The following is a 25,066-nucleotide window of genomic DNA, read 5'->3' on the forward strand; positions in this document are numbered from 1 at the left end:
GAGTACATGCAGAATGCAGATCCCCTCCAGATATCTGCTAAGGGATCAGAATTTAACTTACAGGAGGAAATGCCTACTGAATCCCCATCTTACGTATGCACAGAAACGTAGAAATGGACCGATATTATAGCATTGTTATTGTTAATATATGCATATTCTAGTATATATACTGCTATATATATATATATATATATATATATATATATATATATATATATATATATATATCAGTATACATCAAATATACTGTATGTTGACTTGTGTTTGTATATGATTGCAGCATATGGCCGTGATCTGGAGACAGATGTAGTTAAAGATACCAGTGGTCATTTCAAGAAAATGCTTGTTGTTCTACTGCAGGTAATGCATGTTCTTTTTATTCCTATGGTTATTTCCAGTTTGTGTGGAAGTGGAACTCTTCCTTGATTATTTTATGTGATTTCTAAAAAATGCAACTTAACATTTGGTGATGGGCAGCAGGCAGAACTATTCAGAATATTGCAAAAACTCATACAAGCCCAAACTATTTGAGATAGTAGTACACTATAGAATCACCAATTAAACCACTTTATATCACCAATCCGTGTACCCTTTCCAATTTTCATAGCATAGGGTAATGTGAATGTATGAGCATGCGCATGTGTGTTTATCTAACATTTGAATAGCACACAGGCTATGATTTAAAAGCAAAGATAGAGTATCATGCTTTCATACGGAATGAAATCAATCCTCGTGCCATTTTTATACCTTCTAAGTAAGAGCACTCCTAATCCTGGAGGGGTAAAAGGAAAGCATTACCATGCAGAGACCCTGAAAATTACCCTTATACCTTCATGCGCACCCAGCTTGTGGAATAAAATGTAATGGTATGCTAGGGGGTAGAAGAAGGGGCAAATGCTAAAAAGGAACCTAACTTGTAATGCATTCCCTCCCCCTCTTCAAAAAGAGTGGAGGAAAAGGTTGGTAAAGTTCTTCGTGTACCTATTTGGTAATAATTACCCTATAACCTTTGCACACAAGGTGAAGAAAGAGGGGGTAACAAGGAAGCCCTCTACTGGACAATTTTAAGGAACCCCTAAATTATTTTTTAAATCTCTCCATTCCTATTTCAGGGTTAATAGGGAAGTCAGGCTATGCTAGCGATCAGTTACCGTTTCTTATTATGCATTGTCTCTATAAATATAAGTTTTCCACCAGAATAAATGGCAACACACTTTTTATGGTTTTCAATTGCAGCCATATTTTAATGGCATCATTGCTTAACTGTGCAAGTTAGTGAACTACATTTTTTAATTAAAAAACAGCTCTGTGAGAAATATTTGGCGATTCCATGTAGTAAAATAACCCCCAAGTGTTGTTCATGAGAATCATGTAGGATGTGTGCAATCAGATTACATCACCAGGAATACTCATTTTTAGTAAACTGTTTGCTTGGTGCTTAAATAGATGTGAAGCAGCTGCCCAAAACAAAGGGGGCATCTGTAGCAATACAAATAGGTCATGTTCCACTTTCTATTACAATTTGCTGCTGAATGTCTGCAACGTAAGCAACAAATGTTATGGTTGAAATGTTCATAAAATGTTTCTTTTGAAAAAGACCACAAACATGGATATTTCCAAACTTGTTTTTTTTTTTGTATATTTTTGAACATGTCTGTGTGCTTGTTTATTTGTTTCTGTTCTGATATACTATTTGCATTTTTTTTTTTTTTATTACCAGGGCACAAGAGAAGAAGATGACATTGTGAGTGAGGATCTGGTAATGCAGGATGCCACGGTAATGTCTGGCCAGAGACACATCATGCATGTTATTAATTTTCTATTTTTAAGCAGTAAACACATTCTGCAGTATAAGTATGGCTAAATTTATATCTCAGGTGCCTCTAGACACAAATGTTGCTCATCTACTTCTTCCACCAAGGAAAAAACAAAGAACTCTGTCACTTGATCCCCCATTTGGAGGGAGCACAAGAAAGTCAGGCATTATCTCAACCATCCACCCACAATGTAGCACCTGATACAAAAAAAATATATAAAATATAGGTCTAAAAACAAATAATATTCAGTGTTCAGCTTGACATCTATACATTTAAGGACAGTCATACCCTGCTTACTGGCAAATCTGTATAGTATATAGAATAGTATTTAAGAAATGTAAACACTAATTTTAATGAACTTCACAATATACACATAAAGAGGAACAGTGTGAAATTTCCCACTCAAAGAGGAGAAACAAGAATATTGTCATCTTTGGCTTCCTGTTTGTCACCCTGTACTAAATATAAAAGTGCCAGAAAAACATGCGAAAAATTATATATTTTAATATTATATTATATAGTGCTGAGTTGCACTTGTCTGCCAATGTCAGCCGATCGGGGGGGACCTAATGCGTATGCATGGCGAGCTTCTTGCTTGCATTAGGCCTTCCCCATAAGAAAGCATTGTATAAATGCTTTCCTATGGGAATTTTTAGCATGCATAGCATGAGGACGTCAAAACTCTGTGAAACTTCACAATGCGCCTCTAGTGACTGTATGGATGACAGCCACTAGAAACAGTCTTAGCCCTTTAATGTAAACATTGTAATTTCTCAAACAAGGAGTGTTTTACATTGCAGGGTTAAGGGAACAAGGGACACTACACCCAGACCTCTTCAATGAGATGACATGGTCTGGGTGCCTATAGTGTCCCTTTAATATTAATAAACATTTGCAGTTAAGCACGCAAAATAAAACAGTTCAATAATTAACCAAGAGGAGTACCTCTAATGAAGAGATAAAGAATCCAAGGAAGGAGAACATAGAAAGAAAGGGGATATAGACATATAGACAGGTACAGTGCAAAGAATACATGTTGCACATATATCAGGTGGTAGGCAATGTTGGATATTTTTTTTTGTATTCTTTATTTTTGTTGTGCTTTATAAGGTGCACAACTTGTCATAAGACATGTCATCAACAGTGTAACAAGGGTCATAGTGTTAAAACAGAACATATCAGTTATACAGCACATTTTATAGTGTAAATATTAAGACAAATTTTACAACACAGGGAGATCAGTTGTCCGTCGTCAGGAGGGGTATTAAAGCCAGAGTACCTCTTGGTTATTAGAGGTGGGGGGGGGGGGGGGGATGGGTGGGAGGGGGGCTTTAGTGAGAACTATGGCTCATTTGCTATGGCTATATCTGCTGTTTTGTTCTCAGTCTGCTGTCATAGTGAGTTATTTATAGTAAAATGAGATATTGCCAGCCTGTATCACGTAGCGTCTACCAGTTAGGGAATACTGTTGGTTATAGTCAACGGAGTAGTTAGGTAGGTAGGGGTGGGGGGTGTACAACTTGTCATAGATAGAGTAGCTTCAACTATCGGAGCCAAATCGGGTTGTGGGAACCCTGAAACAATATATAGTGTCATCGCTAGCAATTAGAGAGAGGAGCGATTTGAGTTCACATTGAGCGTATTTGGATGTTGAATGTTGAACAGGGTAGTGCAAATGTCCACTTCACGTTGGTGTGTCCCGGGATCCCCCTGCGGTCTCTCTGGGGACAAACGGGGTGATCCAGGCCACAGACCATGAGGGCTGTTGCGGCAAGGGGAAGGTGCTCTCGGGCAGTCCCAGTTCCCATAATAAGCTATGTAATTCAGAGAGGTGGGTAATTGAGTGTGTCTTGCCCCCCTTTTCGACTGTAAGCTTGTGTATGCCCCATTTATATGGCACCTTGCTGTCCCGGAGGTGCTGAGTGAGTTGGCGGAGTGACTGCCGCCAGGCAATGGTGTGGCGGGATATGTCCTTGTACAACGTCAGTTGATGACCCTCGAAAGCGGTGGTGGGGGAATCTCTGGTCGCCGCCAGGATAGCGCCCCTGCCGGAGTCTCGGACAAGTTTAACCAGGATGTCTCTCGATGCCTCTGGGGGGGCTCTAGGGGCCTTAGGTAGTCTAAAGCAATGATCCATGACAACTTGTTTCGCCTGTTTTGGGGGAAGCAGTGTGGAAAGGAGTCTTCTGATAAAGTGAGGCAGTTCTCCAGTAGTTATGGTCTCTGGGACCCCCCTGATCCTCACATTTCTTGCCTTCATTTTGTCCTCCATGTTAGCTAGGCAGTTGAGCATGTCCGCATTGCTCTTTTGCAGTGAGCTAAGGGCAGTGTCTGTGGCTGATTGTGCCACTTTTGTCGTGTCCATATCATCCTCTATTCTGACAAGCCTGTCAGTAAGGGTGGCCACCTCTTCCCGCACCCCAGCCACATCCGCTTGAAACATGGACCGTATTTCACATATAAGGGCTTTAATGTCTTCCTTGGTTGAAGGGGCAGTATCTCCCCCTATTGGGAGCTGTTGTGTGGCATTATGTACCTCTGGGAAGGTGGAGAGGTCTTCTGGTAAGCTCTCTGCATCAGAGGAGTCTGAGGTGGAGACCGCCGCCGGCGCCATCTTTGTTGGTGCGGGCCTTGCAGGCTGCTGCATAAACGTGCCGATATCTCGGGTTCCTGGGCTCTTATTGGCCCAGAGTTTTTTGGATCGTTTCCCTATCAGTTGTGGAGCAGGTAAGTCCTTAGTCTGGTCGCCGATCTTGTTTTTTTTTGGCCGGTAGCTGCCGTTAACAAGGCAAACGCTCCAAGTGCGCTAATGTGCATCCGTCTCGTTAGGCAATTGGCTCCGCCCCCAATGTTGGATATTTTAGCAGCTAGTGTATACTACATTAAATAGTTTTATTTCATACTCAGATATAGCTATTTAACTGTTTTAATATCTTGACAGAATTGAGATGTTTCAAATATAATATTCTGCTTATTTCGGAAGAGATTGATAACAATTACCTGCTCATGATAATATATGTAAAGTAAAATGTACTTCTACTTCTAACCATAAAAAAAACTCACAGTATGCTGCTAATAACGATACATTCTGAATTTTAGAGTGTGTTTAAGATTTTTATAGAATATCATGTCATAACCATTTGCATTCTTTATAACAATGCCATACATTGTTGAAAATTTTATCCAGGACTTATTTGAAGCTGGAGAACAGAAATGGGGAACCGATGAGGCTCAATTCATCTATATTTTAGGAAGCAGGAGCAAGACACATCTTCAACTAGGTAAGCATACGTTTCTGGTTTCATAGAGACCCTAGTGCCCTATTAATGATACCCTAAAAGTGTGGATAACAGAAAACTAAAGGCCTGCGATAACTACATATGGGTTTACCTAAAAAAGAAAATAATATCTGTGCACTCACGCCATTTCTTATGTATAAAGCTTTTCTACATTGGTGCTTTTTTTCTGCCTTTCTGTAGTGCACCAAAATATTCCATATTTTTGCAACTTTTTATTTCTCTTTCAAATTCTCATGTTTTTCTTACTATTTTACCATTTATTAAAAAGATGTGACTGCAATAAAAATGTTTTTTATAGATTAAAGCAAAAATGAAGATTCTAAAAGCTGAAATTTGTTAGTAGTAAATGTGCATTTTTCCACAAAATTTTGAAACCTATTGGAAGCAATCATATTTTAGATTAAAAAACAAAAGGAACCAAACTGGGTCAGGAACACGAAATAATGAAAAAGACACACTATGGATTGTTTTATTGCAAATAGAAGAAAACCACCAAAAACAAAACCCATGAATAAATGAACATGACACTATTTATACATAACCCATATAATGTCTTCACTGTAATAGCAAATTGCTGGCAAATATGTTATTCATACCTGATTATCATAGATACGTCCTGCAAGTTGGCCACCAGAATATGCAGTGTTTAATAAAGGTGTCCAACCCAAAATGCATGACACACACATCATTTGTGCCTGAGAAGGTGCACACCAGTAGCCATATTTGTAGTATTCTGAAAGTTGGGTAGCATGGTGTATTTGGTACCAGAGGTGTACCAGTAAGCCACAAAATAAAATAATATTTATCAACATTACAGAAGGAAACTGTCAGATTTGTAATGGCAGAAAACCAGTCTTCTTTTTAAAAAAGATTCCATTTATTATAATTTGTGGATGTTTAGTAGCATTCATCAGTGATTGTGCACTAACGAACATGAGCGTGCCAAGAGGTTGGAAGGAGCTAGAGTGAATATGGGTTTAGCTTAGTTAAGAATAAGATCTATGAAAATGTGAATCTATAGGGCTCAACAGGGTGAGTGAAAAGTAAGGTTAGAGTAACATGCAACATTAGAAAGCTAATTATGCATTTCACTCAAACAGTTAGGCGTCGGAAGAAACAATATTAGTTACTGTGTTCCTGGGGTTTGTCAGACCCGGTCATACAAGTCTGAAAATGTGTCAACAGTGAATTTTACAATTTCCAGCCAATGAAAGCTGGGGAACGAAAGTGATATTAGAAAGTAATTTTTGCTTCCTGTCACTAACATATGTGCACTTAAGAGAACATCAATCCATGTGTTTTAGTCATTAGCTTTAAAAGCCAATAGTTCACACAGGAAAGACTCTCACTGCAATGTGACTGTAATATCCGGGCAGGATTTTGAGTAATGCTTGTAGTTATATGCAATTAATTAATTTTCTTACGTAGAGGTCTGAGCTTGTGTATCCATCCTTCCTCCTATTATAAATTAACACGAGCAGGTGAATGGAAGTCAGGCTTTGTTTTATTAATGCGTCACTATATAGTTAGGTCAAATTAAGATAAAGAATCTATGTGGAGGGGAGGGGGGAGGAGGGGATCTCATTAAATAGTGCATGGTTGTGAGTTAAAAACTAAATTGCAGGGGGGCAGAGCTAGCAGCCAAGCTGGAAAGTCGCACAGCATACGAGCTCCCGCTATACCAGCTAAAAACGAGGCATATTCACCCGTTTGCCACCTCCAAACCGGCAACCTTATAGCCCACAAGATCGCTGGGCACCTGGTCGTCAAGATGGGGCGTAAAACGAAGAAGCCCAGGCCAGATAAACCATGACAAGGCCCCGACATCGCGGAACTCTTCCGACACACGCAGGGGGCACCCAGGCCCAAAATGGCCGCCTACCCTGAAACCTTTTCTGAACTGTCAGATGATTTCTCCTCCGGGGAGGAAACACCAGTCCTACCTCAGATGGCACCACCAAGGCCAAGTGCCCGGGAAGCAGACACCTCCCCGGTGACAACGGCGGTTCTAAAGTCCCTATTAGCAGACCTCCAACGGACCCTCCAAAGGACATCCAAGGCTTAGCGGGGAGAATCGGAACCCTAGAGACATCGACCACAGGCCACACATCCCAGATAGCTGAACTACAGCGGGAAGTACAAAGCCTCAAAAGCCAAAACGACAGACATGAACGCCAATTCGCAGCAATAGAGGACGCAAGGCGGACCAAGAATTTAAAAATTCGAGGCATCCCAGAAGATATCCCGGCCGCGGAGCTCCCACACATGCTGAGGCGTCTGCTAACGGCTCTGCTACCGCCAAGACATGCCAAGACAGTGCAGTTAGACGGCTCTTTCCGGGCCCCGAAACCAGCGAAGGCACCGGCCGCGGCTTCCAGAGACCTCATCATCAGATTCCAGCACCTTAAAGACAAGATGGCGGTTGTGGCAGCGACTAGGGAGTGCTCCCCATATAAGTTCGAGAAGATGACCCTCTCGTTCTATGCTGACCTGACTGGAAGCACACTCGCCTGGCGCCGGTCGCTCAGGCCGTTTACCACGCTGTTGCAACAACAAAAAATACCCTACAAATGGCTGAAGACACGAGCTATTTGGCTCCAACAGAATGATACCAGGTACACAGTGAGCTCCCTCGAAGATGCAGCAGCCTTGTTACACACCCTGGGCCTGGCTAAAGACTCTTTCCAACCTACAACACTCCAAGCCGGGTCAGCTTCGACTCACCAGTGGAATCCTGACCGAGTGCAACCCTTCGTCCCACGCAGAGTGCACCGGGACCAAGATGAAGCAACAGCAACCTGAAGCAGTCACGTCCCAACAAGGACACTGTCTAACCCATATGTTTCGTTCTGTTTTTTACTTTTTTCTTTCTACGTTAACTGTTTCTCACCGTTAGTACACCTATGTATAATTGCCGACTGGACGCGACTTTCCACTCATTCATACCTCCACCGACCGAACGGCCTATAGGCCATTACTCACCTCCCCCCCCCCGCCTGACAGGAGCATAGCGTCTAGCACACAACAACACCCGGCACAGCCAGGCGTAATACACACGACGAGACAAAGCATGGGCGGTATTACCCGAATAGGGAACCTGCCACCCGAACATCACACATAACAGGGTATGGCCCGGACAGTTTCACATACACACTACGAGCCGGTCAGGGACCCACCGCCACAGCAAGCCACAGATCACATACAGGCTATATCTGGCGACAATACCTAATAGGGTCGACAAGCCCTCACCACTAACCGGGCACATACCTCTAGCTATAAGGTACCACTCACTAGGACGCGACTAAAACACATAAAAAGTGCAAGACTTAACAGGCCACACAAAAGCTATCAAATGTATGTTATAATGTTCTGCAGTACAAGCTATGTGGTTGTGTTATAATGTGTGTTCTTCCATGCACGATCAAAATAAAGAATTAAAAAAAAAAAAAAAAACTAAATTGCAAACAAAATATTAAAGTCAAAGCTCAACCAATATGGGTCATTTTTGATGTGGCATGCAGAAACAAAGAAACTTTTTTGCTTAAAGGGAAAAACCTGCAAATAATTCCCAAACACACCAGATATTTTAGTACTAAGACTATTTTATTTCTTTAGATGTATATTTAATGAAAAAGTGCAATTGTGCAAAACAGGGGTACAGATAAGCTTTAGATGTATATTTAATGAAAAAGTGCAATTGTGCAAAACAGGGGTACAGATAATACTATTAAATGTACAAAACTGCATGCATATTTAATAAAGTGCTTTTACCAAAAACCCATAAAATATAAACAAGGTTTACTGACCTAGAGTTTGGAGACCAAACCCAATGTTTAGGTCCTTGACTGACCTAGAGCTTGGAGACCAAAACAACCCCAACGTTTTAGTCCTTAAAATTAAATTGCAAAACAGATATCAAAAGGACCGAGATGGCAAAAAAAAATGGAGGTCTAATTTTTCTGACAGTGGCACTTTAAATGATGCCAACCCTTCGCTGTCCACTCACAGAAACACTGATCTGAAATCTCAGATGATAAAATGTGAATAATAAAAAGCAGCTGTTTGATGCTGAGCAAAAGATGGCTTTTTAATGTCAGGGTTTCATTAACATTTCATGTCCATTAAAATTGAATAAGAACGTGACATGAGAATTTTTTTTTTATTGTTTAGCAGCTGCCATGTTTAATATAATGTTGCCATTTTCCCACCACTTATGCAGTGCTTGATGAGTATGAGAAAATTGCCGGGAAACCTATAGAAGAAAGTATTAAGGGAGAACTTTCTGGAGACTTTGAGAAGTTGATGTTGGCTGTAGGTAAGGTTCTTTCACTCTCCTTACCCTCCTGTCAATGACTTGTCTACTGTACTCTATTTTAAAAGCCGTTGAATCAAGTTAATTGTACTGAAATTTATGACTGGAGTAGAAGTGCCTCTCTGTGACCTATACAGTTACAATTGGATATAGTTGTGCAAAAGTTAAAATTAAAAATATATATTTCCTGGCTAATCATGGCAGCATTTAACATATGGGTTTAGCTCCTCCCTCTAACCCTCAGGACAGGAAACACAAACAATTAAACAATTAAGCATACCTTCCCCTGGTATAATAGGTACCCCATCAGCCATCACACCTCAGTCTTTTTTCCTGTCCTCATAGCCCTAGGACAGTTGTTAATTTTTTATCTCCCTGAATTTCTAGGGTTAAAACTTTTTTTTTTTTTATGCTCACCTGATCATGTTCACCCTATGGAGGTCAGCCTCCCTCCACAGGAAGCCCAGGCACATGTAGCCCTTTCTCTGCACGAGTGGGGAACCCCTGGGAGCCATGGTGGGTAGTCTCCCTGGCATCTGGAGCCTGTGTTCACCAGGATAAAGAATCCAGACCTCGATAAGATGATCACCCCTCCGGTAAGACGCCCGTGCATGCGCAATGCCCACGGCTGGATTTTTGGCATATTTGCCCTCATCCAAGCCGCGGACTTGCCGCCAATCGGTGCATGCGCGCCTCCTTAACCCCTTAAGGACCAAACTTCTGGAATAAAATGGAATCATGACATGTCACACATGTCATGTGTCCTTAAGGGGTTAAAGGCACAGAGCGGGAAATTTGAAAATGGCGTCTTTTCCTGAAATTATCTAGTGTTTTCAGTTCCTTTGGTCTTACACTGCTCTCTTAGTGCCTTATTCATTCTCTGCAGGTATGTTTTATGCTTTCATTTACATAATAACACTGCCCAGCATTTATCAATGGAATTCAATTGGGATAACCTTTTGTTAAATAGCCTTTTCTAAGAGGATGGATCCAGCATCTCCTGCAAAATCAGCAAGACCTGCAATTGGTCATAGCTGAGCATTAGAATTTTTTACCTTGTCTTATGATTAAAAAAGAGTACATGGAGGGTACAGTCATATGACTTCTGTGTTTTACAGCCCTCAAGACCGGTCTGGCCCTAGATCTCCATCTAAGAGGGATAACCCGGCAGCCTGCCCTGGATGTGGCGCAAGGCCTTTGGATAACGACCTTTGTATAACGGCAGGCTATGCCGCAAGTGTTTATCCATGGTCGCAGGAGAGTCGGAACTCCGCAGGTCACCTCAAGCGTCTACATCCTCGGCTCAGGATATAGCCTTTTGACTAAAGCAAGCTGTGGCGGAAGGGATTTCAGAATCCAATAGAGGTAAAAGACCCAGACTTCAGACACACGGCTGGTTCCTTAGAATTAGAGCCTATCTCTTCTAGTGAGGAAGAGCTCATGGAGCAACCGTGCTCATTAGATGCTAAGTCCATGGAACCTGATCATGGCAGTCAGGAAAACTTTGGATTTGCCAGAAGAAGTCAGAGAAGTTTCGACTTCTGATAGACATTTCGGAGACCTCCACAAGAGGAGAACTTCCTTTCCAGTACACAGATCCATTAAGGAGCGGATACGCTCAGAATGGAATACTCCTGGGAAAAGGATTACAAATCAGGACAGATTGTCAAAATTGTACCCTATAAAGGAGGAGGATTCAAGAATGTGGACGGCGGTCCCAAAGATTGAAGCTCCAATTATTAAAGTGGCAAGAAGTTCAACTCTGCCTATTGATAGTAATGCTTCTCTCAAAGAACCCATGAATAAAAGAATAGATGCAGACCTTTCTAAGGTTTTCAGGACAGCAGGCTTGGGATGTCATCCTGCAGTCTCTATCTCTGCTTTGTCCAGAGCATTACGTTCATGGATCCTCGATTTGGAGGAGGATATAGAGAGAGGAGTGAGTAGACGCCACATGACTGACTCCTTAAGGGAGATTAAATTAGCCAGTGACTGGCTGTTGGAATCCTCCACAGACCTCATCAGGATTTTTTCAAAGGTTATGGCACACTCCGTTACTGCCAGAAGGGCTCTGTGGTTGAGATCCTGGGGAGCTGATCTCTCTTCTAAGAATAATTTATGCACCCTACCATTCTTGGGCGAGGTGCTTTTTGGCAGACCGCTTGAAGAAGCCATTAAAAAGGCAGCTGAGGTCAAGCAAATCATGCTTCCACAAGACAGGCGTCCGAAAAGACCGCAACAGGACCATCGTCCTTACAGGCCTCAAGGGGGATACAGGGATAGTAAAACCTATCGACTAGGCAGAGAATACTCTCGGTTCTCCAATTGGAAGAGTGGCCAAACCTCAAAGTCTTCCAGACCTAAGGCACAAAATTCTTCCTTTCGCCCCACCAGACAGTTCTGAAGGTGGCTTAGGCCAGGTCCCTCATGTCAGAGCACGTCTTACATTCTTCCAGAGGACCTGGAATATGATTCCAGATGCCTGGGTGAATTCCATTATCACAACAGGTTATTCTCTGGAGTTCGAAGAATTTTCCCCTCCACCAAGATTCATCAGAACAAGACTCCCTGTCAACAGACAAAAGAGAGACGTCTTGACTCATTATGTAGCAAATCTATTACGAGAAAAGGTCATTGCTCCGGTACCAGTGACGGAAAGGTTCCAAGGGTTCTATTCTCCCCTGTTCTTGGTAAAGAAACCGGGAGGAAAGTGGAGACCTATTCTAGACCTACACCAGTTCAATTTCTTCTTAAGGGTAAGAAGGTTCTGCATGGAATCCATCCGTTCCATCATTCCCGTGGTACACCACAGAGACCGGTTAATCTCAATAGATGTAAGAGACGCCTACTTCCATGTTCCTGTCACGGCCAGGCATCAGACGTTTCTTCGATTCTGTGTAAAAAATGAGCACTTCCAGTTTCAGGCTCTTCCCTTTGGGAAAAGTACAGCCTGAGGACTTTCTCAAAAGTGCTGGTCACAGTTATTTCTTTCCTGAGAAGGATGGATGTTGCCATCTACCACTACCTCGACGATATCCTGGTAGTGGCTTCAGACTTCGAGACGATGCTTCGACACAGACAGCTGGTCCTCAAGACTCTATCTCAGTTTGGATGGCTAATCAACCACGAGAAGAGTCATCAACAACCAACAAGGGAGCTGGTGTTCTTAGGAGCAAGCTTCAATACCCTCGTGGCAATAGTATCTCTTGCTCAAGAGAGAAGGTTGAAACTGCAGGATCATGTTCGCACCTTTATTCGAATGACGTCTGCTTCCACTAGGGAGTTTATGAAGCTCCTAGGTACCTTGACCTCTACGATAGATCTGGTCAGATGGGCGCAATGGAACCTGCGTCCACTTCAGCAGTATCTTCTGAGAAACTTCAGAACCAGCTCAGAGGAATGGGAAAGACAGATCCACATTCCTCTAGATCTGAAAAGGAAGCTTTGGTGGTGGCTGAAAGAGGAAAACATTTCCAGAGGTTTTCCTCTGAAGGATATCGACTGGGTAGTCATCACGACAGATGCCAGTCAGTAAGGATGTGGAGCACATCTGGGAAAATCTTTTAACCAAGCAGAATGGCCTCAGAGGGCACAGAACCTGCCTTCAAATATAAGGGAGTTGAGAGCGACATCTCTGGCTCTTCTCCACTTTCAGCACCAGATAAAGGGAGCCTGGGTAAAAATAAGAGTAGACAACAAGGCGGCTGCCGCCTATCTCAACCATCAAGGAGGCACCAGGAGTATCTCGCTGATGAAAGAAGTGACAGCAATCATGAACTGGGCACAAATACATGTGGAAGGCCTGCATGCAGTCTTTCTCTCAGCAAAGGAGAATGTGTTAGCAGACTTCCTCAGCAGACACCAGGTGGAAGCCACGGAATGGCAGCTTTCAAGACCTGTGTTTCAACAATTGGTCCAGAGGTGGGGTCTTCCCCAAGTGGATCTCATGGCGATGACTCAGAATGTTCAAGTCCCTTGTTTTGTATCCAGAAAATTCCATCCGAAAGCACTGGATCAAGATGTTCTTTCAATGAAATGGCCCTTTCATCTGGAGTATGTTTTTCCCCCCATTCCTCTCACTCATGCTGTGCTGAGGAAGATTTCCATAGAACGTTGCAGAGTGATTACTGTAATCCCCTTCTGGCCGAGACGTCCTTGGTTTCCTCTTCTGAAGAGGTTGGCGATAGAGGAACCTAGGAAATTCCGGTCACAGAAGATCGCCTGACACAAGGCCCAGTGGTTCATCCAGAACCTTACAAGCTCAGGCTTCATGCATGGCTTCTGAAAGGCAATCCTTAAAGGAATAGGGTTTATCAGACCAGGTGGTCTCTACCCTTCTATGTTCCAGAAAGATCTCCACTTCCTCTACCTACCACAGAATTTGGGAAGCCTTTGCGATATGGTTAAATACAACCGTGCAGAACATGAGTCCTCCTACGATCTCTCTTGGGTTTCCTACAAGCTGGCCTAGAGAAGGGTCTTAGTCTTAACACCCTTAAAGTGCACTGCTCAGCCATCTCTGCTCTTTCTGGCATTCGATGGGCGCTTCATCCTATGGTGGTTTGCTTTTTCAAGGCCATTTTACATATTAGACCTCCTATTAGACAACTGGCGGCTCCTTGGTATCTGCCTCTGGTGCTTCAGGCTCTCACACATCCTCCCTTCGAACCTATTGGCGAAATTCAGATGCACATCCTTTCTCTGAAGACCCTATTATTGCTGGCTCTAGTCTCAGCTAGAAGGATGTCTGACATCAGAGCTTTATCAGCCGAGGAACCTTAGACTTCCTTCTTCGATGATAGGGTCATTCTCTGCCCGAGACCTGAATTTCTTCCCAAGGTGGTTACACCTTTCCATCTCCAACAGAAGATTGTCGTGCCTGCCTATTTTCAGTATACTTCTACTCCTGAGGAGTCAAAGTGTCACATGCTGGATCCTAGGAGATGTTTGCTGATGTACATAGAACGCTCAGCTGCTTGGAGGAAATCCTCTCAATTATTTATTATACCTTGGGGTTCTCGTAAAGGGGTAGCCGCTTCTGTCTCCACTCTTCGTTCCTGGACAGTATCTGCGATTTCCAAGGCTTATAAAGCTAGGAATGTTCCTGTTTCCAAAGGCATCAGAGCACATTCCACAAGATCTATTGCTACCTCATGGGCTGCAGAGTCAGGTGTTCATGCAGAGAGCATATGTAAGGCTGCAAATTGGTCATCCCTAAAGACCTTTGTGAAACACTACAAAGTGGATGTGGCTTCTCGCTTGGATTCGGAGTTTGGCCTGTCTGTCCTGAACTCCTTTAATCCTCAGAGCTGATTTATTTATAAAACTATTTTGTAGCATGTATTTCCCTCCCTGTGTCATTATTTCTTGGGGAATCCCATATGTTAAATGCTGCCATGATTAGCCAGGAATACGGAAAATGTATTCATACTTACCATAATTTTCTTTTCCTGGCTATTATTCATGGCAGCATTTGGTTTTCCCACCCTTTTTTGGATACTTGTCTTGTTACTTGACTGAGGTGTGATGGCTGATGGGGTTCATATTATACCAGTAGAAGGTATGCTTAATTGTTTAATTGTTTGTGTTTCCTGTCCTGAGGGTTAGAGAGAGGAGCTAAACCCATATGTTAAATGCTGCCATGAAGAATAGCCAGGAAAAGAAAATTACGGTAAGTATGAATAAATTGTCTGTAATAGTGACAGTTATAGTACATCAAAATCTATCTTTCTGTGAAGTGTTAAATTCATGACTGGCTATTGCTGTGTGTGTCTCTTTTATTGCCTTTTTCTCTTTTTTAGTCAAGCTATATTTATCTTTTCATGGTTGTGACCTATGTATCTGCATTAATATATTTTGCTGGACCTCCAACTAACCAATTCTAAGTTAAGAATTATTATTAAAAAAAAAAGATAATTCCATACAGCCCTATTTTACTTTTGTATTATAAGTTCTCACTTATGGGGGAGCACATTTTCATTGCATCTTAAATGTTGGTAAACATACTCTATTTTATACAAAAGTAGTAAAAAAAAAAATATATATATATATATATAAAAAAAGGTATCATTAAAGGGACACTGTAATCACCAAACAACTACAGTTTAATGTTGTTGTTTTGGTGTCTATAATCTGCCCCTGCAGGTTTTTAAATGTAAACACTGCCTTTTCAAAGAAAAGGCTGTGTTTACATTACAGCCTAGGAACACCTCTAGTCGCAGTCCAGTGTCATTGTTGCACTGGAAGATGCTGAAAGCTCTGCATGAACATGCTGAACGTTCTCCATACAGATGCATTAATTCAATGTATCTCTATGAAAATGTCCTGATTGACACGGCACAAAAGCCTAGCAATGATTTTGGATTTGAAAACATTGGATTGGCTGAGATCATCAAGTTTGAGCCCAGGTGAGGCCAGCGTAGGGTGCAAAAAAAAGTGAGTAAAAATCCCTTTTTACTGCAAATAGATGGGGCCGGAAACCTAAATAGTTATTTTAGCGCTACAGTGTCAGGCATAAATGTTTGTGTTCCTGACACCATAGTGTTACTTAAACACAAATGCCAGGCATCTTAAAAGTTATTTTGTTTGGGACTTGAACCATTGGATAGGACAATTAACCCAATTTTACTTTTATCAAATAATGGGAAAGTGTAGTCTATTTTTCTTTGTCTATTTTTTATATGTGCCAGTCTGTTCCACTGCCTGATTCTCAACTCCTTATTGTATTATTTTGTCAGATACACATTTTCCACTTGCAAGGTTTTTTTTCGTTTTTTTTTTTTTTTTTATGCACATCCTAACAAGAGAAAACATTTTTATCTAAAAATGTTAGTACCGAAGGCTAGACACATCAGTAACGGAATCCATAATGTCTCTTATATTTTGTGTATTTGTGTCAATTAAACATTTTAGGCCACACAAATCATATTAATACTAGCTATGTTTTCAGTTACTGTAGCCTAAAATTTAATATCCCCTTTGGATCTTTCAATTAACCATCTAGTGAGCAACCTTGCTAATATTTACAAATAGTAATGTGGTCTTTCCACTGGTCAGCTGCTAAATTAAAACTCCAACTGTGTCTGCCATGTCAGGAAAGGTAAAGACCTCATGGACTTTTATCTGCACCATGATTTCCCTCTGTGCTGCGTCTGAATACATAAAAACTAAATAATTACCTAGCCTGAGATTCCTATTTAGGTCCAGTCCGAACCAGACTAGACATGATGTCGGCTTTCATATTAGCATCAAATATATGTCTGTGTTACCATTTTGACAATTTCAATATTGAATCAATTATTTTATCCTGGCTGCCGCACATTATTATAATCGCATTTATGTTTTTCTCTTTAGTAAAATGTGTCCGTAGCATAAAGGACTATTTTGCCACAAGACTGTACAAAGCCATGAAGGTAAGCGATTTCCAGTCTGTATTAGACATGCAAGCACTGGAAGTTAAAATTGCAATGTATCTATAAATGTCCCTATTTACACAAAATATCTGAGTGCCTAAATAATGTTAAGAAATTTACTAATTTTTTTTACCATTTTGCTCATTTCGTTTCAGGGCATGGGCACAGCTGATAATACTCTTATTCGCATTATGGTTTCACGCAGTGAAGTTGACATGATGGACATTAGGGAGTCATTCAGGACACAATATGAAAAGTCCCTGTACTCAATGATAAAGGTAAATCCCCATTGGATCTACAGATTGTCAATGAATTTCATAATTCCGTTTAAATCCTAATAACATCAAGCAGGTAACCCTTGAAAAGGTAACTTGATTTATAATTCTAGCACATTGAGTCTGTAACACAATGAAGAGTGTCAGAGTAAGCAAAAATTAGATCTGTGTATAGAATGTTCATCCCACTAGGACACCAATGGTTGGAGCCCTCACTACCTGAATACACCCTTTTTGATAAGTAATTCTTCCCTTTACAGAGACAATATAGAACTTACTGAAGGAAAAATAATGTGTGTAAATATACCTGCATATGTTAAAGAACATTTTTCACATAACTTTTTGATTTATACCTTGGCATCCAAAATCTGAATCTTCATTTCATTGTGTAAACATTGTGTAATATTTTCAGATTTCAACATCAAATTTAATTTAAGAAATTAATAGTGCTATAAAATGTGTCTTACCTTGGTGTTTGTGTTTCAGAATGATACATCAGGGGAATATAAGAAGGCGCTTCTGAACCTGTGCGGTGGGGATGATGAGTATGTACATCCATGGTTGGCATTACAGAGTGGTAGCAAGTGTCAGGACATCTTCAATTATAATATAATAATCAAATCTGTCAAATTTCCCATTCTGGCCTACATTTTTTTTGTCCACTTGTTACACGACTGACAAATGCTGGATTTATTTAGTACCTGTAATTCAGATATTGTCACGGGAGCTACCAAATCGACTCGCTGCTCAGCATATTTGCGTGCGCTGATCGGGAGGCTGTGATTCTGTTTTTCTTCCGGTCTCTCTGCCTTCCAAATGCACCGCACTAGCAGTACCCCTCTACTTGGCTACAAAAGATTTGTGTCAGCACTACAACTTTGTTACTGCACTTTTTAGTCTTGCGGGGGTGACGTGGACCAATAAAACCCACCTCAGTATTTAAATAAAATTATTGCTCATTCAGTGTGTTATAGTATTTTCTGAATTTCCGGTATGTTGACTTTGGCTTGTTATTTGATCTTGTTGACCTCTGTAATCCTGACCTGACTCTTGTTGATCTCTGTAATCCAGACCTGACTAGTTAAAAAATTCTCCTGTATTTCTGTTATCCTGATCTTGGCTAGAATTTCCATTTTCACTATTTCTCTTTATACATTAAATCTGGCGTTTCTAAGGTCTGGTAATATATTCTTTCTTGTCTTCCCATCTCCGACTTGTGAGTTTGTACAGATATACAGTGGCACAATAGACAAAAAAGAAAGCAAAACAAAAATATATAATTAACTAGTATATCTATCTATCTATCTATCTAATTTACACTAGAGGGCTAGTTTCTATTGGAAAACAAAAAATAAATATATCAACTGATACACAGTGTGTTCATATTGTCTCTTATGAGTAAAAGGTATGTTGTATAACAATAATATATACTAGATCCAGAAAATCAACTGATCTACAGTGTGCTCCGTCTTTGATGCCTGACCTCTTCAAACTCTAGCACTTATCACAGACCAGCTGTTCCTTTCCTTTTTAGTGCCGCTGGGGAGTATTTCCCAGAAGCAGCCCAAGCAGCTTATCAGATGTGGGAGCATAGCGCTTCAAGACATGTTGAGGTTGGAACAGAAACCATAATCTCTCCCCTTCCCGCACCTTCTGCTTTTTTCCCCAGTGGTCACTATAAACCGGCCAATACTAGCTATCCTACTTCTGCTGCTTGCTTGCTGATTTTTAGTAATTTATGCTTTGTAATTAACACGCTAATAATAGTTTCCTGGTTTTCACTAGATGTGCTGTGGCTGCTAACACGCTCCCTACTCATGTGATATCACCGGTAACTTTTTGCTGGTTTGGTTTGGCTTTCTTGCTAACTTTCCAATGCATCCTTATTCTGTTTAATCAATGCTAGCGATTTAATTACAGGGCCGGATTTACATCTCAATTCCATCTATGGATAGGAAAGTTAATAATAATGTCTTTAAGGGCACATTCTTGATGACGTGAGATAATGGCATAAAGAAGGGTGGAAGTAGGGTTTAGATAGTTGTCCTGGTCCTTTTGTCTAAAAATAACAAAACTACAGGAAGTTCTCTAGTTTACCATATGGAAAATCCGGCCCTGGCTAATTATCTTTAATTTTACCTCTGTTCTCAAAGTATTTGATTTTGCTGATATTGTAATTACTCCAGTATTATATGACCCCTATGAGTGGATTCAGAATAAATTCAGTATTTACATATCACATTTTTTTCAGATTTTCCATGGCTGGGTTTTTACTGGTTACTTTCTTAAAGCTAGGACCAGTGGCGTACACACAACCCATGGGGCCCCGGTGCGAAAACTGATCCGTGGGCCCCCCCCCCCCGCGCTTACTCTGCGCGGGCTGGGGCCGCAACACATGGCGGCGGGCACCTGGTAGCAGGGCTGCGACCCGTGCGACCGCGGTATGTACGCCAGTGCATGCATAAACACATACACTTAAAGGACCACTACAGACACCCAGATCAAATCAGCTCAATGAAGTGGTCTGGGTGCCAGGTCTCTCTAGTTTTAACCCTGCAGCTGAAAACATAGCAGTTCAGAGAAACTGCTATGTTTCACTGAGAGTTAATCCAGCCTCTAGTGGCTGTCTCATTGACAGCCGCTAGAGGATTTTCTGCGATTCTCACTGTGAAAATCACAGTGAGAAGATGCTGAACGTCCATAGGAAAGCATTGAGTAATGCTTTCCTATGGGCGGTTTGAATGCGCGCGTGGCTCTTGCCACACATGTGCATTCGGAGCTGAGAGGCGGATCGGGACGGAGAGATCCCCAGCGCCAAGGGAGCCCGGCGCTGGAGAAAGGTAAGTGCTTTAGACACACACACACACACTCTCATGAACAGACTCACACATTTACTGACAGACAGACGCACACAAACATACTCAGTAACAGACACACACACTAACACACTCACTAACACACACACACACACACACTCACTAACACACACTCACTAACACACACACACACACACACACACTCACTAACTAACACACACTCACTAACACACACACACACACACTCACACTAACACACACACTAACACACACACTCACTAACACACTCACTAACACACTCACTAACACTAACACACACACACACACACACTCACACTAACACACTCACTAACACTAACACACTCACTAACACACACACACTCACACTAACACACTCACACTCACACTAACACACTCACTAACACTCACACTAACACACTCACACTAACACACTCACTAACACTAACACACTCACTAACACACTCACTAACACTAACACACTCACTAACACACTCACACAATCACTCACACTAACACACTCACTAACACAATCACTCACACTAACACAATCACTCACACTAACACACTCACTAACACAATCACTCACACTAACACACTCACTAACACAATCACTCACACTAACACAATCACACGTTTTGTTTTATTTTGTTTTAAATTTAATCCCCCCAGCCTCCTTACCTGTGTGAGAGCTGGGGGGATTCCCTGGGGTCCAGTGGTGTTGCTGGTCACCCGGCTGGCTGGCAGGCGCGCGAGGGAGCACTGTCCCCTGGGTGCTCCCTCTTCAGCTCCCTCGCGCGCCGCGTACTGATACTGGAGCCGGAAGATGACGTCATCTTCCGGCTCCGGTTTCAGTGCGGTGCGCGAGGGAGCTGAAGAGGGAGCACCCAGGGGACAGTGCTCCCTCGCGCGCCTGCCAGCCAGCCGGGTGACAGCAGGGCCAGCCTCGGGGGGCCCGGAGGTGGCTGGCTCCTGGGCCCCCCAGCAGAAGAGGCTGGCCCTGTGGGTACATACCTGGGTCGCAGGGCGGCCGGGCCCCCTGGTGGGCCGGGCCCGGTCGCAGCCGCGACCCCTGCGACCCCGGTATGTACGCCACTGGCTAGGACAATTGATAGGTGCCTCCCAATTTCTGTTGGACTACAAATAACATAATAATGCTTTCCAAAAAAGATGATCATGGCCTACTGTTTGTTTTACATTTATGTTTTTGCCTAATCCCATTAATAACCATAAGGAAATATCATTATTGAGAGATGTAAGAAGCACGTAAAAATAACTTGTATATAAACTCCAGAACTATGCATAAATTGATGTTAGTTAAAGTCCCAGTTTAAGGCCCCATACAGGTTTATACACCAACAACACAATAGAAGTCAAGCTTCAGTGAGTACACAAGGCCCTATGATATAGCATGTAGTCATTGACAAGGTCCTGAATGCTAGGCTGAATAATAAATTGAAACTGTAAGTGTAAAATGGCAGTGCTCAACAAACATTCCTTATACATTCTCATACAACAGCACAACGTTCTACATTTCTTTTAATCAGGTCATAAAGCTTGGGATGTCTGAAAGATTAATTCAGTATACAAAGTATTGTAAATAGTCATTACAATTTAAGTGTCTGGAGCTATTCATCCAGGATAATAATCTAATTTACCATATAAATGGGAAATTATACTGCACCTGTTGCATATGTCTAAAAAGGTTAAATGGCAAAGATCACAAAAAGTTAAATAATTTTTTTAAGACAGAAAACTGTCTAGATGTTAAGGTTACTAATAACTCTCAATCTACCTCTCTCCAGGTGAAAGGAACAGTATACCCAGCAGATAATTTCAATGCAGACAATGACGGCAAGGCTCTGAGGAAAGCAATGAAAGGATTTGGTAAGATTTGCTGTTGAAGCTCTCTGATTTCTCATTCCAATATCACATTAAAGAGATGTAAGTGTAGATTGTAGAGGAATTCGCATTGACAGCTTATATCCACTACAATCGTCCGTAGCATTTATGGTGCTCAAAGTGCCCCTTAATGACAGCTCTATGGGAAAGCTAACTAGCAATACTTTTTTCCTACACGAGCCAGCAGGACATGGTAGCAAAAGTGACTAGCATTAAGTAAGATGGCATGCTCGTGTACAATGAGCCAGACTCATTGTCTTAAAATGTTAAAGGAATACTATAGCGTTAGGAATACAAATATGTGTTCCTAATGCAATAGAGCCCTAGTCACCGTTTAATTCATTAACCTTTTATTTGCTTACCTTAATCCAGCTCCCTCGGCACTGGTGACCTTTCCTCCTCCATCGACGTCAGCTCCAGAGTGGAGCCGAATGCGCATGCGCGGCCAGAGGCACTCGCACGCTTTCAAACCCGCCCATAGGAAAGCATTACTCAATGCTTTCCTATGGGGATCTTTTTTGACGCTGGATTCCATGAGGACGCCCAGCATCAAATAAGTGCGATTTACTCCATGTAAATCGCAGAAGCGGCCACTAGTGGTTATCAGGGAGACAGCCACTAGAGGCTGGATTAACCCTGCAGTGTAACTGCTATGTTTTCAGCTGCGGGGTTTAAACTAGGGGGACCCTGCACCCAGACCACTTCATTGAGCTGAAGTGGTCTGGGTGCCTATAGTGGTCCTTTAATGTTATCTGGTTTCCAAAGTATGCGATAACTACACATGTCCAAAGGTATCAACCAACTTTTCTTGCCAATGGTAACTAATTTTATTAAGGACTCAAATTACGCACATTATGCACATAACATTAGCATGAAGAACTATTGTTCAAATGCAACATTGTCTCAGTGAGCTATTCTTTTTTTTTTGTTTGTTTAATCTTTATTTAAATTGTGGCATTAGCATATAACACAATAAAAATCAACAAAATACAAAATCAAATGCTGTAAGTAGTAAGCATAGACAGACAAAACAAGTGCAATTCCTTTTTTGCAGGCTCCACGTAGAGCAAAACAGGGACTATCAACATGTGAAATAGAGAAAAAAATAAAATAGCCATAAATGGTGTGTTCATTTGCAGGTAGTAAACAAATATGGTCACCCAATATCTAGTTTACAGATACTGTCCGATTCACCATAAAAGGCTGATGAGGAATGGGAAACTCCCAAGAGTAAAAACCCTAGGACCATCTGATAGCTTCTCCTTGATCGGAAATGGCAGCAAACGTAGGAAATTATATCATTCATTCTATCTGCGCCATAAAAAGCCATAACATGTGAAATACAGCTGAGCTGTCATGGAGGGGACCAGGATAACTCCAACCAACTCAGGAAGGGATACGCTGTTTCCTTCTCCAGGATTGAAGACAAGGTTTTAGTTGTGAAAAGCATATATAACATTCAGTTGTGGAGTAACACAGGGCAAACCGCTTCACAAGTTAGACAAGTTAGATAGGTGTACAGTACAAGTCAGAATTGGTTTTAAAATCAGCAAGTCTACAGGTGCATGCTAGATTAGTGTCTGTCCAGCTTGGTGTTGCACGAACATCCCCTGATCTGTTTTTCAATTATCTGGTCAATGAGCTATGGTAAATTACTAAATCGTGTCTTCAGTATTCTCTTCCCAATGCATATCTCTGTAGGGAGTGTTCAGCTTCTCAATGCAGAGCATGAAGACACTGAGCATAAATGCTGCAAACATTGCAAAACTGAACCCGTAAGGACCTCTAGTGGCTGTCTGAGGGGCTGCCATTAGAGATGTTAGTATGCAGCAATACAAACACTGCCTGATTTCTGAAAAGGCAGCATTTACATTGAAAATCCTGCAGGGTCAGTATATAAACACTATAACTACTACATTAAGCTGCAGTGGTTCTGGTAACTATATTGTCGATTTAAAGGATTACTCCAACCATTATGAGGTGGGGACATTTCCACTATAAAATGCCCTATTGGACACTATGGAAAAGGTTTCCCCTGCAAACCTGTAAAAAAAAGTTTACCTGGAATCCAGCACTAAGCAAAGCTTCTGCGCTGACTTCCACGCCTCCCTTGATGTCACAGAGGTCGCTCGTAGACCAATCACAGACTTCACATAGTGACTGAAAATACCAAAACAGCTACCATTCCTTAGTGACTGAGAGAGTCATCTTCACTTTTTTCCAAACTCCTATACATGACTACCAAACCTAATGCCTAAACATAATGAAACTAAAATCATACAAAAATTATAATTGCTACCTGAAAGCATCCTAAATACTGGAAATGCCATAACGCCCAATGCATGTTTTAGTGCTTCGCCTCAGCATCTTTGTATGAGACCAAAAAGATTGAGGTAAACTATACTGTTGATGGTGTTGACCAAGTGACCAACATTGTCCATTTTAAAATAAAATGCTTCTGGATGTGCATGCTTTATGCTCTGTAATTTCAGTGGTGATCATGTAATATGATAATGTTGTTTTATATAATGAATTTTTATTGATTACAGGTACCGATGAAGATGCCATTATTGATATAATTACCAAGCGCACTAATGACCAAAGGCAAGAAATATTGAAGGCTTTTAAGTCCCATTTTGGGCGAGTAAGTATTTTTGGAGAAGTCCCAGCATTAAATACAAATGTGATTAATTAAAACATGATAGTTTTATTATGGAAGGGCAGCTAAGCCATTTATGACATATAGGGTAGATGGAACCAAGTTTTTCAATCTCTCATTTATGGTGGAAAATGCAATTGTACAGATAGGATAAATGTAATTCATCAAAATAACAGGTTGTATAGTGTAACTTGGACTTATCTTGTGTGGCATATTATATTTTACAGGGTTATTCACTAAAGTCCATATGGCTCCATACTAGATGGGGAAAATCCATCCAGCTCCATATGTCATGTGAACTGTAAAGTCCAGACATTGTTCCCGTTATTCAACAATGTCCAGATTTTGCAATTCAAACCCTGACCAGGCCTGCATTTCACCAAACCAGATTCAGCAGACAGCGAATTTCAGACTGCTAAAAGTCAGAACATATGTTTTTACTTCAGGCCCAGATGCTTTTAAAAAAAAAATCAAACCTATTTGCGAGCAGCCGCCACATTAAAAAAAGTAAAATAAAACATTATAAAAGTCCTTAATTGGGTAAATTAGAATCCTA

At 41.5% G+C, this 25,066-nt stretch overlaps 1 protein-coding gene across 1 annotated transcript in view; it reads left to right on the forward strand.

The window, feature by feature from the left end:
* Nucleotides 1-25,066, forward strand: part of ANXA6 (annexin A6) — a 75,519-nt gene that overhangs the window by 35,343 nt on the left and 15,110 nt on the right. The window contains exons 7-16 of the mRNA XM_063447870.1: nucleotides 281-360; nucleotides 1,721-1,777; nucleotides 5,005-5,098; nucleotides 9,336-9,431; nucleotides 16,782-16,840; nucleotides 16,996-17,118; nucleotides 17,602-17,660; nucleotides 18,650-18,728; nucleotides 21,755-21,836; nucleotides 24,401-24,495. Of these exons, the coding sequence (XP_063303940.1) occupies nucleotides 281-360; nucleotides 1,721-1,777; nucleotides 5,005-5,098; nucleotides 9,336-9,431; nucleotides 16,782-16,840; nucleotides 16,996-17,118; nucleotides 17,602-17,660; nucleotides 18,650-18,728; nucleotides 21,755-21,836; nucleotides 24,401-24,495 (824 nt within the window). The remainder of the gene's footprint in view (nucleotides 1-280; nucleotides 361-1,720; nucleotides 1,778-5,004; nucleotides 5,099-9,335; nucleotides 9,432-16,781; nucleotides 16,841-16,995; nucleotides 17,119-17,601; nucleotides 17,661-18,649; nucleotides 18,729-21,754; nucleotides 21,837-24,400; nucleotides 24,496-25,066) is intronic.

The sequence above is a fragment of the Pelobates fuscus genome, chromosome 3, assembly GCF_036172605.1.
Source record: "Pelobates fuscus isolate aPelFus1 chromosome 3, aPelFus1.pri, whole genome shotgun sequence".
In the NCBI taxonomy this organism is placed as follows: domain Eukaryota; kingdom Metazoa; phylum Chordata; class Amphibia; order Anura; family Pelobatidae; genus Pelobates; species Pelobates fuscus.